This window comes from Erinaceus europaeus, chromosome X (genome assembly GCF_950295315.1).
Source record: "Erinaceus europaeus chromosome X, mEriEur2.1, whole genome shotgun sequence".
In the NCBI taxonomy this organism is placed as follows: Eukaryota; Metazoa; Chordata; class Mammalia; order Eulipotyphla; family Erinaceidae; genus Erinaceus; species Erinaceus europaeus.
In genome coordinates this window covers 29768811-29782354 of record NC_080185.1, presented here as the reverse complement: position 1 = coordinate 29782354, position 13544 = coordinate 29768811, and the positions used below count along the sequence as shown (strand labels likewise).

General features: G+C 47.2%; 1 protein-coding gene across 1 annotated transcript in view; it reads left to right on the top strand.

Annotated features, from left to right (window-relative positions):
- Positions 1-13544, top strand: part of UTP14A (UTP14A small subunit processome component) — a 27930-nt gene extending 14386 nt beyond the window's left edge. Inside the window, exons 7-15 of the mRNA XM_007527646.3 lie at positions 2056-2175; positions 2272-2366; positions 3249-3372; positions 3460-3537; positions 4822-5218; positions 7734-8134; positions 9015-9208; positions 9302-9401; positions 13122-13544. Coding sequence (XP_007527708.1) covers positions 2056-2175; positions 2272-2366; positions 3249-3372; positions 3460-3537; positions 4822-5218; positions 7734-8134; positions 9015-9208; positions 9302-9401; positions 13122-13397 — 1785 coding nt within the window. The 3' untranslated portion in view covers positions 13398-13544. The remainder of the gene's footprint in view (positions 1-2055; positions 2176-2271; positions 2367-3248; positions 3373-3459; positions 3538-4821; positions 5219-7733; positions 8135-9014; positions 9209-9301; positions 9402-13121) is intronic.

Genomic DNA, 13544 nt, shown 5'->3' with positions numbered 1-13544 from the left:
AAATACAATAGTTTTTACATGCATAATATTTGCCTTTTCCATGTAACAATACAACCCCCACTAGGTCCTTTATCATCCTATTTGGACCTGTATTCTCCCCCACCCCCACAAGCCCCAGAGTCTTTTACTTTGGTACAATATGCCAATTAAAGTTCAGGTTCTACTTGTGTTTTCTCTTCTGATCTTGTTTCTCAACTTCTGTCTGAGAATGAGATTATCCCATATTCATCCTTCTGTTTCTGACTTATTTCACCCAACATGAATTTTTCAAGGTCCATCCAAGATCAACTGAAAACAGTGAAGTCACCATTTTTTTTCTACTAGTTTTTTTTTTCTTTTCTGATTTTTTTTTTAATTGGGGAATTAATGTTTTACATTCAACAGTAAGTACAATAGTTTGTACATACATAGCATTCCCCAGTTTCCCATATAACAATACAACCCCCACTAGGTCCTCTGAATCCTTCTTGGACCTGTATTTTCCAGAGTCTTTTACTTTGGTGCGATACAGGAATGTTATTTTTAATGACAGAGGGAAAGATACACATAGAGAGCTACCAGAGCACTGCTCTGCTCTGGCTTATGGTGGTGCTGGGGATTGAACCTGGAACCCCTGAGCCTCAGGCATGAAAGTCTTACATTACCATTATGTTGTCGCCTAGGATCTGAGTTTTATTGTTGTTGTTTTGTTTTGTTTTTGCCTCCAGGGTTATTACTAAGGTTTGGTGCCGGCACTACAAACCCACTGCTCTTGGCAGCCTTTCTCTCTCTCTCTCTCTCATTTTTATTTTACAGGACAGAAAGAACTTGAGAGGGAAGGGTAGATAGAGATTCTTAACTATACATTAACAGATATACTTCAGATCTACAGAGCCATGTCAGGACAATTTGGTTTTGAGACTAGCAGACTAACTTCTGTTCTCTCTGTGCTGACATTTACCTTAAGGGCATCCCGCTTTTTTTTTTTTTTTTAAGATTTTATTTATTTATTCATGAGAAATGATAGGAGAGTGATAAAGAACCAGACATCATTCTGGTACATGTGCTGCTGGGGATTGAACTTGGGAACTCATGCTTGAGAGCCCAAAGCCTTGTCCACTGCGCCGCCTCCCAGACCACAGGGTATCCTGCTTTATATGTTGGTAATCTGAACACAGCAAGTCCCCTAGCAATAAGAGAAAGTACTCTCACCGTCCCATTGCTAAAGCTGTCTTAAATCAGAATCAAACCTGGTTTTCTACATGGGGAGGTTGGGCTGTAATGGCCTGTTCTATCCAGTCAGTGATTCCAGTGACAGTGCCATAAAGTAAACAGTCATAGGGTTGCAGCCAGGGTGCTGCGAACACATGACGGAAGCCTTTCAGAGGACAGGCAGTGGCTCATCTGGTAGAATGAACATGAATCCCCACTTGCAGGGGAAGCTTCATGAGCTGTGAAACAGTGCTGCAGGTGTCTCTCTTTCTCTCTCCATCTTCCCCGCCCTAACGATGTCTACCTGACTCTATTCAATTAATAAAGGGGCTATGTGGTGGCACACCTGGCTGAGTGCACATGTCACAATGCTCAAGGACCTAGGTTCGAGCCCCGGGTCCCCACCTGCAGGGGGAAAGCTTTGTGAGTGGTGAAGCAGTGTTGCAGGGGTCTCTGCCTCTCTTCCTCTCTATCACCCTCTTCCCTCTCGATTTCTGGCTGTCTTTATCCAATAGATAAAAATAATTTTAAAAAAAACTTTAAAAAATTAATTGTTTTGTTTTCCCTTTTGTAGCCCTTGTTGTTTTTTAATGTTGTTGTAATTATTATTGTTATATTGATGCCATCATTGTTAGGACAGAGAGAAATGAAGAGAGATGGGGAAGACAGAGTGGGGGAGAGAAAGATAGACACCTGCAGACCTGTTTCACTGCCTGTGAAGCAACTCCCTTGCAGGTAGGGAGCTGGGGGCTTGAACTAGGATCCTTACGCCTGTCCTTGAGATTTGTGCCATGTGCACTTAACCCGCTGTGCTTAACTCCCAGTTAAGTAATTTTTAACAAGACTTTGTTCTGTCTCCTCAAGGCAAGAACTCCCTTGGAGCAGGAAGTGTTTAACCTCCTCAATAAGAACAAGCAGCCAGTAACAGACCCTTTACTGACTCCCATGGAGAAGGCCTCTCTCAAAGCCATGAGCCTGGAAGAGGTAAGCATGACAGGCCCTGCAGTGCACTCTGCCACATTCTGTTTCTCCCAGCCTTTGCCCTCCAGCCCAGGAGTCACCATGTGTTGTTTTTTATAGGCTAAGATGCGAAGAGCAGAGCTTCAGAGAGCCCGGGCCCTGCAGTCCTACTATGAGGCCAAAGCTCGAAGAGAGAAAAAAATCAAAAGCAAAAAGTAAGGACACCCCTGTCAATTGGCCTTGGATCCCACAGAAGGAAGTGATGGAGTCTTTTTTTGGGAAAGAGCTTTCAATGTGGCTACTGAGGTCATATAGAAGAAGTCTTGGGGGGGGGGGCATCCGGCAGGCGGTAGTGCAGCGTGTTAAGCGCATATGGCGTGAAGTGCAAGGACCAGCAGAAGGATCCCAGTTCCAACCCCGGCTCCCCACCTGCAGGGGGGTCACTTCACAAGCAGTGAAGCAGGTCAGCAGGTATCTATCTTTCTCCCTCTTTGTCTTCCCTTCCTCTCCTCTCTCTATTTCTCTCTGTCCTATCCAGTAACAATGACATCAATAGTAGCAACAACCATAACAACAATAAAACAACAAGAGCAACAAAAGGGGGGATAAAAGAAGAGGTCCCAAGGAAGACTGACTGCCATTTATTTATTTATTTATCACTACCAACCTCATAAAGTCTTAACTGCTTCAGTTATATTTTCTCCACTGGTTTTGGCTTTTTACTGGGTTTTGCTAAAAAAGAGAGCTGTTTGGTTACTCTCTCTCCCTTCCAGGGCATCTTGGGGTGGTTCTGTGGCATGAGCTCTGCATTCCACAGCTGTTGAGGCCAATAAGGCTTCCTTTATGCCTCTCTGAAACTTTTTCTACTCTCCCCTTATGCTATAAGCAGAAGGGACTCCAGGGGGTCAGCCCCCAGGGGCTGCAGGGAGCAAGTGTCCTGCCAGTCCCTCTCAGGCCCTGAACTGCCTCCCTCTAGTCAGCTCGCTCTGTGATGCCAATTCTAGCCTCTCCATCAGGGAGCCTCATTGGGCAGCAGGGGCATCTTCACATGTGGGCACAGGGGTCCTGGCTAAATCTCGTCCCTCATGCCCCTGTAGGTATCACAAAGTACTGAAGAAAGAGAAGGCCAAGAAGACCCTGAAAGACTTTGAGGTACTGCAGAAGGTTGATCCTGCAGCAGCCTTGGAAGAACTGGAAAAAATCGAGACAGCCAGGATGATGGTGAGTAGGCCCTCCCTCACCCACACCCCTCGGATGAAACTTCCCCCCAGACAGTCATCGGGGTCTTACTCTGCCCTTTCCTTCCAGGAGCGAATGAGCCTCAAGCACCAGAACAGTGGGAAGTGGGCAAAGTCAAAGGCAATTATGGCCAAATACGACCTGGAGGTAAGAAACCATCGGCGTGGAAGGAGAGGTGGACTTAGAGGAAAGAAAGAAAAAAAATGGGGTCTGGGAAATAGCTCATCCAGTAGAGGACACACTGTACTGTGTGTGAGGACCCAGGTTCAGGCCCCTGAGCATTGTACACAGCACCAGGAAAAGCTCCATGAACAATGGAGTAGTGCTGTGGTGTCTCTCCTCTCTTGTCTCTCAGCCTCTATCTGGCAGTGGGGTGGGAGAATCCCCCCACATACCCAGAGCTATAGAATCATGCAGGTACAAAGCCCTGGCAACAAAGGAAAATCAGTTCACAGAAATGTCTGGAAAACCAGGAATCTGGGGTCTGGGCAGTGGCGCACACGTTACTATGTGCAAGGACCTGGGTTTGAGCCCCCACCCCCCACCCCTGCTCTCCACATATAAGGAGGAAGCTTCATGAGTGGTGAAGAAAGTACTGCAGGTGTCTCTCTTCCTCCCTGTCTTTTGCTTCTCTCAATTTCTCTCTCTCTTATCAAAGAAAAAAAATGGCCTGCAGGAGCAGTGGGTTTGATGTCCAGGCACTGAGTCCCAACAATAACCCAGGTGGCGATAAAAAAAAGTAAATGAGGGAGTCGGGTGGTAGTGAAGTGGGTTAAGTGCATTGGCGCAAAGCACAAGGACACACGTAAGGATCCTGGTTCTAGCTCCCGGCTCCCCACCTGCAGGGGGGGGGTTCGCTTCACAGGCAGTGAAGCAGGTCTGCAGGTGTCTTTCTCCTCCCCTTCTCTGTCTTCCCCTCTTCTCTCCATTTCTCTGTCTTATCCAACAATGATGACATCAATAACAACAATAATAACTACAACAATAAAACAACAAGGACAACAAAAGGGAATAAATAAATAAATTTTTTTTAAAAAAGAATAAAAAAGTAAATAATATAAATTGGGGGTGGAACAGGCATCTGGAAAGGTATCGGAATATATAAGGCAGGGAGTAAAAGGACCGGAAACAAGGTGGGAAAGAAGAGAGAAAAAGGAAGCAATATTGAAGGCAAGCTCAGTCAAAGGGGTGTATGTGTGTGTTTACCTTGTTTCTCATGACGATTCCTAGAGGACAAAGAACTTGTCTTCTATTTTATTCCATAGCTATTAACACAGAGGTGTATATACAATGTAAACAGTAGACGCCCCTAAGAAATAACTCTGTCAAGTTGAGAAACAGAGCAGCTCTGGGGAACAGAACGGCCCAGGAGAAGTGTCATTGTAGTTTCTGATGACGAGACATTCTCTCACTGTGGCTCTTGTCCTCCAGGCCCGCCAGGCCATGCAGGAACAGTTGGCCAAGAACAAAGAACTGACACAGAAACTCCAGGCAACCTCAGAGAGTGAGGAAGAGAAAGGCAACTCAGAGGAAGAGGGTGAAGTCCTTGTCCCCGATGTAGTGAATGAGATCCAGATGAATGGAGACGGTCCGAACCCCTGGATGCTCAGGAGTCGCCCCAGTGACACAAGAAAGATTGAAGTCCAGAAGGAACCCGAACACCTTCCAGAGCCTGTGGCCAATGAGGCTTCAGAAAGTGAGGAAGAAGAAAGACCAGTGGCAGGGGAAGAAGAAACCTTGTTGAAAGAATTTGAGGAAAGGCGACAGCTTAGGAAGAAGTCCGAGCTCAGCCAGGACGCTGAGCCTGCAAACATTCGAGAAACAAAAGGTGAGTTGTGGGAGCTGAATGGAGATGTGCCAGGTACTAGATCCACAGACTGTAAGGAAACGCAAATATCCACCCACACATGCAACTAAGGGACAAGGCTCTAGGTACTGGTGAGAGAAGGACCCTGTACCAGAAATCCACTCGTAAGAACTGGTCTTTGAAGAAGGGCTTTTATTAAGACCTCATCTGCATGACTGAACACCATATGTTCAGAGGGCCTACACTTTTCAGAGAGACAGAAACACCATCCTTGGAGTGAGGGCAGGAGCTAGACTACAGGTACCTACACCCAAAGAGAGAAAGGAGGGCTCATAACAGGTCAGCACATCCAAACATCCCTTCACAGACACAGAAATGAGTTATTAGAAACTTTCTCCGAATCACTGCTGTGTTTTTCTTATTTCATTTGACAGGTCAAATGGCCTTTCTAACACTTCATAACTGCTGGTCAGTATGTGTCAGCTCAGAGCAGGAAGGTGTGTGTGTGGGGGGGGTGCTCTCATGACAGCCAGTGGCTCCACGTGGCAAATGAGAATTGTTAACCCCACACTCTGACTCGATCTAATCTAGCTCCTACCTGTTGGTCTTGAAGACATTTTGTATTAACAGCATCAGTACCCTGGAGACAGGTCAGAGTGTTCCCTTTCCTGGAATGAAGCAGGGTGTTAGAAAGCCTGCTGAGGAAGCTCCCTGCATTCAGACATCACCCGGCTGTTCAGTCTCAGCTCTGAGTTCTTTCCTGTAGGAATAATACATCTAGATGACGACGACAACAACAAAATCCACTTTTCCACAGTGGAAAATATTACTGGGGGGGAAAAAAGCAGTCCTTTCCAGTGTGTTCATAGGGCCTTTTTCCTCGAGGCTTTCAGTGGGGGGGGAGATGCTGGGATTGCCAGTAATGATCAGTCCCTCAGAGGATTTGGGGAAGTAGCACCGCAGGCCAGGATTGTGGGAGCAGTCCCTATACCAGCTGTGCCCCTGGGCCCCCTCAAAAGTTGGCAATCTAGCCAACAGGTAGAACAGTCCATTTGTGGTGTGACAGGTGGATTTGAGATTTCTTCATGTGAGTGGTCTGGGTTGTGGCGCATTGGATAAAGTATTGAACTCTCAACCATGAGGTCCCGAGTTCAATCCCCAGCAGCACATGTGCCAGAGTGATGTCTGGTTCATTCTTACTCTCCACACATCAATCTTCCCCCCCCCCCCCCCCGCCTCTCCTACCTTTCTAGTAAATAAATAAAATCTTAAAAAAAAAAAAAAAAGATTTCCTCAGGCAACACATAGAATGCCTCTCCCCCACCCCCAGCCTTCAGGGAAGCAATGGCCTGAAATGGTGGGAAGCCCTGGACCCCAAACAAAATGAGCTAGGAAACTTGATCCTAGAAGAATAAACATCCACATGTCCAGAGGCCAGCTATAAGTGGCTTCTTACTACTGTGGCTCCAAGCCAAAGCTAGAGAGCAGGGTGATCTTGGCCTGGGAGGCAACTCAAGTCACTGCGAAGGGCAGTTGCACAGCTGCACAGTATGTCACTGCTGTGTTGCCCTTAGGGCCCTCAGCACTGAGTGGTGTTTGTTCAGATGTTGCTGGTGGTGAGAAAGTGCCAGCTGCTTGATTCATCCACAGCGGGTTTTGAAATGTTGCCCTGACATAAGGCAGTGTGTGCATGCATGTGTATGTGTGCATGCCTGTGATTTTACAAACAGGAGGTACCCCTGTAAATTACAGATAGTAACTCACAGCTGATGTAATTAGACATAGTAAATCCCCACTGAGTTAAATGCAAGAGCCACCTGTTCCAGTGACTTTTAAAAAACTGGGATCTCCGGTTCGAGCCCCCAGCTCCCCACCTGTAGGGGAATCGCTTCACAAGCGGTGAAGCAGGTCTGCAGGTGTCTATCTTTCCTCTCCCCTTCTCTGTCTTCCCCTCCTCTCTCCATTTCTCTCTGATCTGTCCAACAATGAGGACATCACTAACAACAACAATCATAACTACAACAACAATTTAAAAGGAGGGGTGGCAACAAAAGGGAAAGTAAATTAATATATAAAATAAAAGAAAAAACTGGGATCTACACTCCCCTGCATCACCATAAACCAGAGATGAGCAGTGCTCTGGTTAAAAATAATAATAATAAAAATAAAAGGGGATCTCATGGCGATCTCCCCCAGTGGGGTTTACTGTACAGAGAGGGAGCCAGAGTTCCGGTTCCACAGTGAGTCACTGGCAGTGCTGAGAATAGGACCCAGGACATCTGTTCTCCAACATGCTGTTTTTAACTACTAAACCCCACTGCCAGCTCTGTGACAGGTAATGATTAGTGAACTCTCTAGGAGAGCCAACAAAGGGGATCTTCTCTCACCTATTTGCCCTCATTGAGACATCTTTGACAGTGCCCGGCCCCTCAGTGGGTGCTCAACCACCGCTTTGCTGTCAGCTGTGTCCAGTGAACGCTCATTGACGAGGCAACTTGTCCTGATATATTTTTTGCTTTCTTCTCCCCCCCCCCAGATTCTAGCAGCCAGGAGATGCTGTCCGAATTGAAGTCACTGTCTCAGAAACTCAGCAGGGCAGACCAGCAGCCCAGAAAGCAGAAAGTGAGGTCAGTGGGGCCAGGTCCCCAGGGCCAGAGAGAGGAGCCTGCTGAGGAAGAGGAAGAGCCCATGTTGTTCCAGCGGCCAGAGAGAGTGCAGACTATTGAAGAAGTTGAAGAACTGGGCAGAGATGAATCTCTTCAGCCTATGGAACTTCCTAGCCATGTGCCAGAAGGGCAGCCATTAGAAAGGAACACAAGTGATCAGCCCAGTACCCCCAAGGGGAAGAAAAGGAAGGAGCCAATGATCGATCTGCAGAGCCTCCTAACCGCAAAATCTTCTTCTGTGAAGTCTTTGGCAATTCCCACAGCAGTACAGGTGAGAAGAACCAGGGCCATGCTTCCTTGGGGGAGGTCGGCAGAACTGATTCAGAATGTATCACTCTTGTATAAGGAGTTGAATCAGTAGTCCTTGCTTTGTGCTGGGGACACGTTTCTTTAAATATTTTATTTTGTTTTCTAATGAGAGAGAAAACGGGGGTAGCCAGAACATTGCTTAGCTCCGGCATATGGTAGTGATTGAACCTGAGACCTAGGAGCCTGGAGGCTTGAAAGGTTTGTGCATAAACACTATACTATCTTTTGGGGTCACATTTCAGTAACTGAAAAGTCCTGAATAGTTTGAGACCAGTCCAGGCCCAGTGACAATTTAATAGATGCAGATACAGGAGTGCCACTGGGATGCCCACATCCTAAGTCCTGAGCCACCAAACCCTCCCTGGGGTGACTCTCAAACTGTCCACAGAGGAAAGAGAATCACTCAGAACTCTAATGAGCTCTTGGGGAGGGAAATTTGATATTGGGTCATTGAGCTCTTGCCAGAGTTTTTCCGTAGGGTCTTGAATGCTCTGGGGCTCCCAGGTTAAAGTCATAGAAGCTGCTCCAAGGAAGAACCTGTCTTTTTCAGGGAGGATGCCCACCTTCTGGACAGGTTACTCAGAGCCCCTTGTCCCAACACAAGCCGTTCCTAGCTCCACCCTGCAGCTCTCTTATTAAAAGTCTTAACAAATTATGTCATATGATAATAAGCTAGGAACACTTGAGAGAGAGAAAGGGGAGAGAGCATGATGGGCCTACCTTGTGTGGAAGCCCATCGTTGTTCCACACTCCCCCCCCCCAGAGGGCGCTAAAACGTCATGACCCAAAACTCAAGCTTTCATCAGCCCAGCCATAACTCTCACTCGCCCATTTCTTCCCAGGAAGATGAAGAAGAGAGAGCTCAAAAGCAGATGATAAATGAAGCTTTTGCTGGAGATGATGTCATCCAAGAATTCCTGAAAGAGAAGAGGGTAGCCGTGGAAGCAAGTAAGCCAAAGGCCGTGGACCTGACTCTGCCTGGTTGGGGCGAGTGGGGCGGTGTGGGCCTAAAGCCCAGCGCCAGGAAGAGACGCCGGTAAGCGCACAGGGAAGAAGGGTGCAGGGCTCCCCTGCCTCACCCGCTTTGATTCCAGCCATCATCCCCTTAACTCCTACTGTCACTTTCCAGGTTTCTCATTAGGGCCCCTAAGGGCCCTCCACGGAAAGACAGGAGTTTGCCAAACGTGATCATCAACGAGGAGCGAAACATCCATGCGGCAGCTCATCAGGTGAGGTCTAGTGAGCTCTCCTCCACTGCCGTCTCTTGGCTGCTGAGCTCTCTAGCTCAGGAGGAATATTCTGGTCGTTCTGTGGTCAAAAGGGATGTGTGATCACGACCACAGAATCAAATCTATTCTCGTTTGTACTTGACTGGCCCTGGGATGAATAATCTGAATAGACTCAACTGTTAACTGGTAACCGGGAAAGGAAGGCTGAGACTTCAGGGGTGGTCTTTGCAGCACTAGGGAGACACCCTCCCCCCCACACACACACCCAAAAAAAAAACCCCTGCATTTTTGACTAATGCTTTAGATGCCACCAATATAGCTGGGTCTTGCCAAACTAAGAATTACTGTTCTTCAGGTTTCTATTATAATCTTGGTAATATTCAGAGGTTATAAGAGTCACATTGTCTTTTTTTTTTCTTTATTGGGGGATTAGTGTTTTTACAGTCGACAGTAAAATACAGTAGTTTGTACATGCGTAACATTTCCCAGTTTTCCACATAACAATTCAGCCCCCACTAGGTCCTCCTCTGCCATCATGTTCCAGGACCTAACCCCCCACACACACACACACACACCCAGAGTCTTTTACTTTGGTACAATACACCAAGCCTTGTATTTTCTTTTCCCACTCCTCACTAGGGTTATTGCTGGGGCTTGGTGCCTGCATGCCAAACCCACTGCTCCCAGTGTGTGTGTGTGTGTGTGTGTGTGTGTGTGTGTGTGTGTGTGTGTGTGTTTCCTTTGTTTCATTTGATAGAGCAGAGAGAAATGGAGGGAAAGAGGGATAGATAAGAGAACAAGAGAGGAGGAGAGACACCTGCAGCACTGCTTCACCACTCCTGAAAACTCCTCCCTCTACGGGAGGGGGACCTAGTTCCTTGCGTGTGGTAACAGGTGTGCCCAACCTGCCAGCCTCCTCACACTGCATCTTAAGAACAAAGAGAAACCAGCCCTTGTTCAGGGTGGTAAAAGAATTGCAGATTGTATCGTATGATAATAAGCTAGGACTATTTACCCAAGGGAAGAACAGACAGCACAGTCCCAGTTTTCAATACTGAAGGCGGGGGGTGGGGGGCGTTTGCAGTGCGGTCACATCAAGTGGGGGTGCGGTGATCATGTGGGTTTCTAAGGATTGTAGTATGAGAGTGTGTACAAGGGACAAAAGAATGGCCCCGGAACTGGGTGAGCTTTATGTTCCCTTCAGTTCTTAAAGTTTGTAACCCTAACATGTGCCTAGCCAGTTTATCAAAAGCTAGTTATATGTTTCCTTTTAGGAAAGAGAAAAAAAGGGGGATAGGGAGCAGGGAGTGGTGCACCTGGTTGAGTTTGCTCGTTACCAGGATCAAGGACCAGGGGGAAAGCTTCACCACTAAACCCCAGCAATAACCCTGGTGGCAAAAGAAAAGAAAAAATAAGAAAATAATGAATAAATAAATAGAGAAAGGGAGGACTAAAAGGAACAATTTAATAGGTACAAAAGAGAGGTGAGAAAATGCCATTTCAGTACTGCTCTATAGATTATATTTTGCAAACCAATTGCTATGGAAATTGAATTGTAATCACTGTAATCCCAGGTGAGGCTATACAACCAGGAAAGAGGCAATGAGCGGGCAATTATGGGATAAAAGAGAGAGAAAAGGGTGCTTCAACACCCTTTGAAAGGCAAAAGATGGGCCTCAATAAAGATCACCCTTCCCAGCTGGGGATAGAGCCCCACAGTTGAGTGCATACTTCATGTGAGTGAGGTGTCCAGAGCTTTAACCCCCCCCCACACACACACACATAAAAATCACCCTTTCTAGGAGTCATACTTATTTTTTTTAAATACAATCACTGTAGAAATAGCAAATAGTTTTCCAAGAATCTTTAATTCCCCTCATCTTTTTAATGAGTCTATAGACTACAGAACACGACGGGTAAGTGTGCTTTGAGCTGAAGTGGAGGAGGAAAACAAAAAAACTCAGACTGAATACTCTGTCCAGGTGGCTTTTTCTTTCCTTTGTTTTTCCTTTTTTGCAAGTGCATGCGCACGCACGTGTGTGCATGTGTGTGTGTGTGTGTGTGTGTGTGTGTGTGTGTGTGTGTGTGTGTGTAGGAGCTTTCTTAGAAAAGGAATTAAGGGATACTTTATTTAGAAAAGAAAGTAAGTACTGGAAAGGAAGGAAGAAAGCAAAGGGGCTTTGGAGGGGGCAGGCAGATCTTTCAGCCTGGGAGCCCTACCCCAATCTAGCTATCAGGCCCAATAAGACAGTCCTCGCCCTAAAGAGAATCTGCCTCCTTCAGCACCAACAGTCGGTGCTCAGCTATTCTTGTGTGTCCCCTTAAATAGCTCTGAAGACTGACTCTTAACTTCCCCGTTTCTCTGCTGATGTTGTTTTTCCTCCTCTTTGGCCATCGAGGAAGTGTTTAAAGATGTTGAAAATGTCTGAAGTTAGCACAGTGAGAGGGGGTGGAGAGTGATTGGCAAAGGTGCAGGTCCTGAGTGCAGGTCACTAAGCCAAGCCCTGGGGCCAGGGGAGATGGGAGATGGCCTTTGCCATTGTCTAGGACCTTCCAACTCTGCCAATCTGCACTGTAAACTAGTTAAGCAGCGTGGCCCAGTAGGGTTCCGAATTTAGGAAGAAATCTTTGGAGCTCTTAAACCATGGATCTTCTGTGTCAAGGAGAGGAAATGGAATAATGAGCGGTATGAAGCAAGGAGGCCCAGCAACTGGTACAGTGGGTAAAGCGCTGGGCTTTGGGGCATGAGGTACCAAGTTCAGTCCCCAGCATAACATGTGCCAGAGCAATGCTCTGCTTGCCTCCCTCTCTCCTCTCTCACTGGTAAATAAGAAATTTTAGCATGGGGGCGGGGAGCAAGGAGGACAGCATCATAGTTATGCAAGAACACTTTCATGCCTAAGGCTCCAAGCTCCCAGAGTCCATTCCCTGCACCGTCATGAGCCAGAGCTGAGCAGTTCTCTGGTAAAATCAAAATGAATAAACTAAAAACTATGGTGGGGGTGGGGGGGTGATAGCACAGTGGTTGTGCCAAAAAAAAAAAAAAAAAAAACTTTCATGTTTGAAGCACCAAAATTCCCAAGTTCACTTCCCAGCTCCACCATAAACCAGAGCTGAGTGATGATCTGGGAAAAGGGGGAAGAAAGGGGCGGGCAGAGGGCCGGTGGTGATGCATGTAGTTGAGCGCACATGTTCCAATGTGCAAGGACCCAGGTTCAAGCCCGCCTGGTGCCCACCTGCAGGGGGAAAGCTTTGCGAGTGGTGAAGCACTGCTGCAGGTGTCTGTTTCTCTCCCTATCCGCCCCCCCCTTCCTCTCAGTTTCTGGCTGGCTATCCAATAAATAACTTAAAAGATTCAAAAGAAAAAAGAAGTATTAAGGAATAAGGTCATCAAATCTGCAGGGATATACAAATACCAGGCCAGGCGTTTCTTGCAGTTATCAGATTGTAGGGAAAGGACCACTTGGGGACAGCAGCTGATTCTTAGATTGTCAGGCCAGCCTGGGGTAAAAGGTCCCAACCCCAGCTAGGCCCCTTCTGCTCATAGATGTCCTCAAGCAGGTTGGGGCTCTTGAAGTTAGATTGTGAGGGAGGGGGGAGCACTGGGGGTGGCATAACGTCAGTAGCATCACTGCAGCCACCACCTAGGTGCCCAAAAGTGACCAGACCCAGTGCACCTCAGGCCTGCCTCATACTAAGTCACTCTGCCTTCCTTTGCAGGTTCAGGTGCTTCCGTATCCATTCACCCACCACCACCAATATGAAAGAACCATTCAGACCCCTATAGGATCCACCTGGAACACCCAGAGAGCTTTCCAAAAGCTGACTACACCCAAGGTCGTAACCAAGCCAGGCCATATCATCAAGCCTATAAAAGCTGAGGATGTGGGCTACCGGTCTTCCTCAAGGTCTGACCTCTCCGTCGTGCAGAGGAATCCACCAAAACGTCTCACTTCACATCACAAAGAACAGCTGAAGAAGAACTCTGCCCATTGAGTCACTGGAAGGCTTGTGCCAGAGCCCGGCTGAGAGCCCTGGGCACGACTTCCTCCAAGCTGCAGGATCAAGTCCCAGACTGGCTCAGCCCACTCCTGGTGTGGCTAAGCCTCATTTTAAAAATAAAGGCTCTTTTTTAAAAATCTA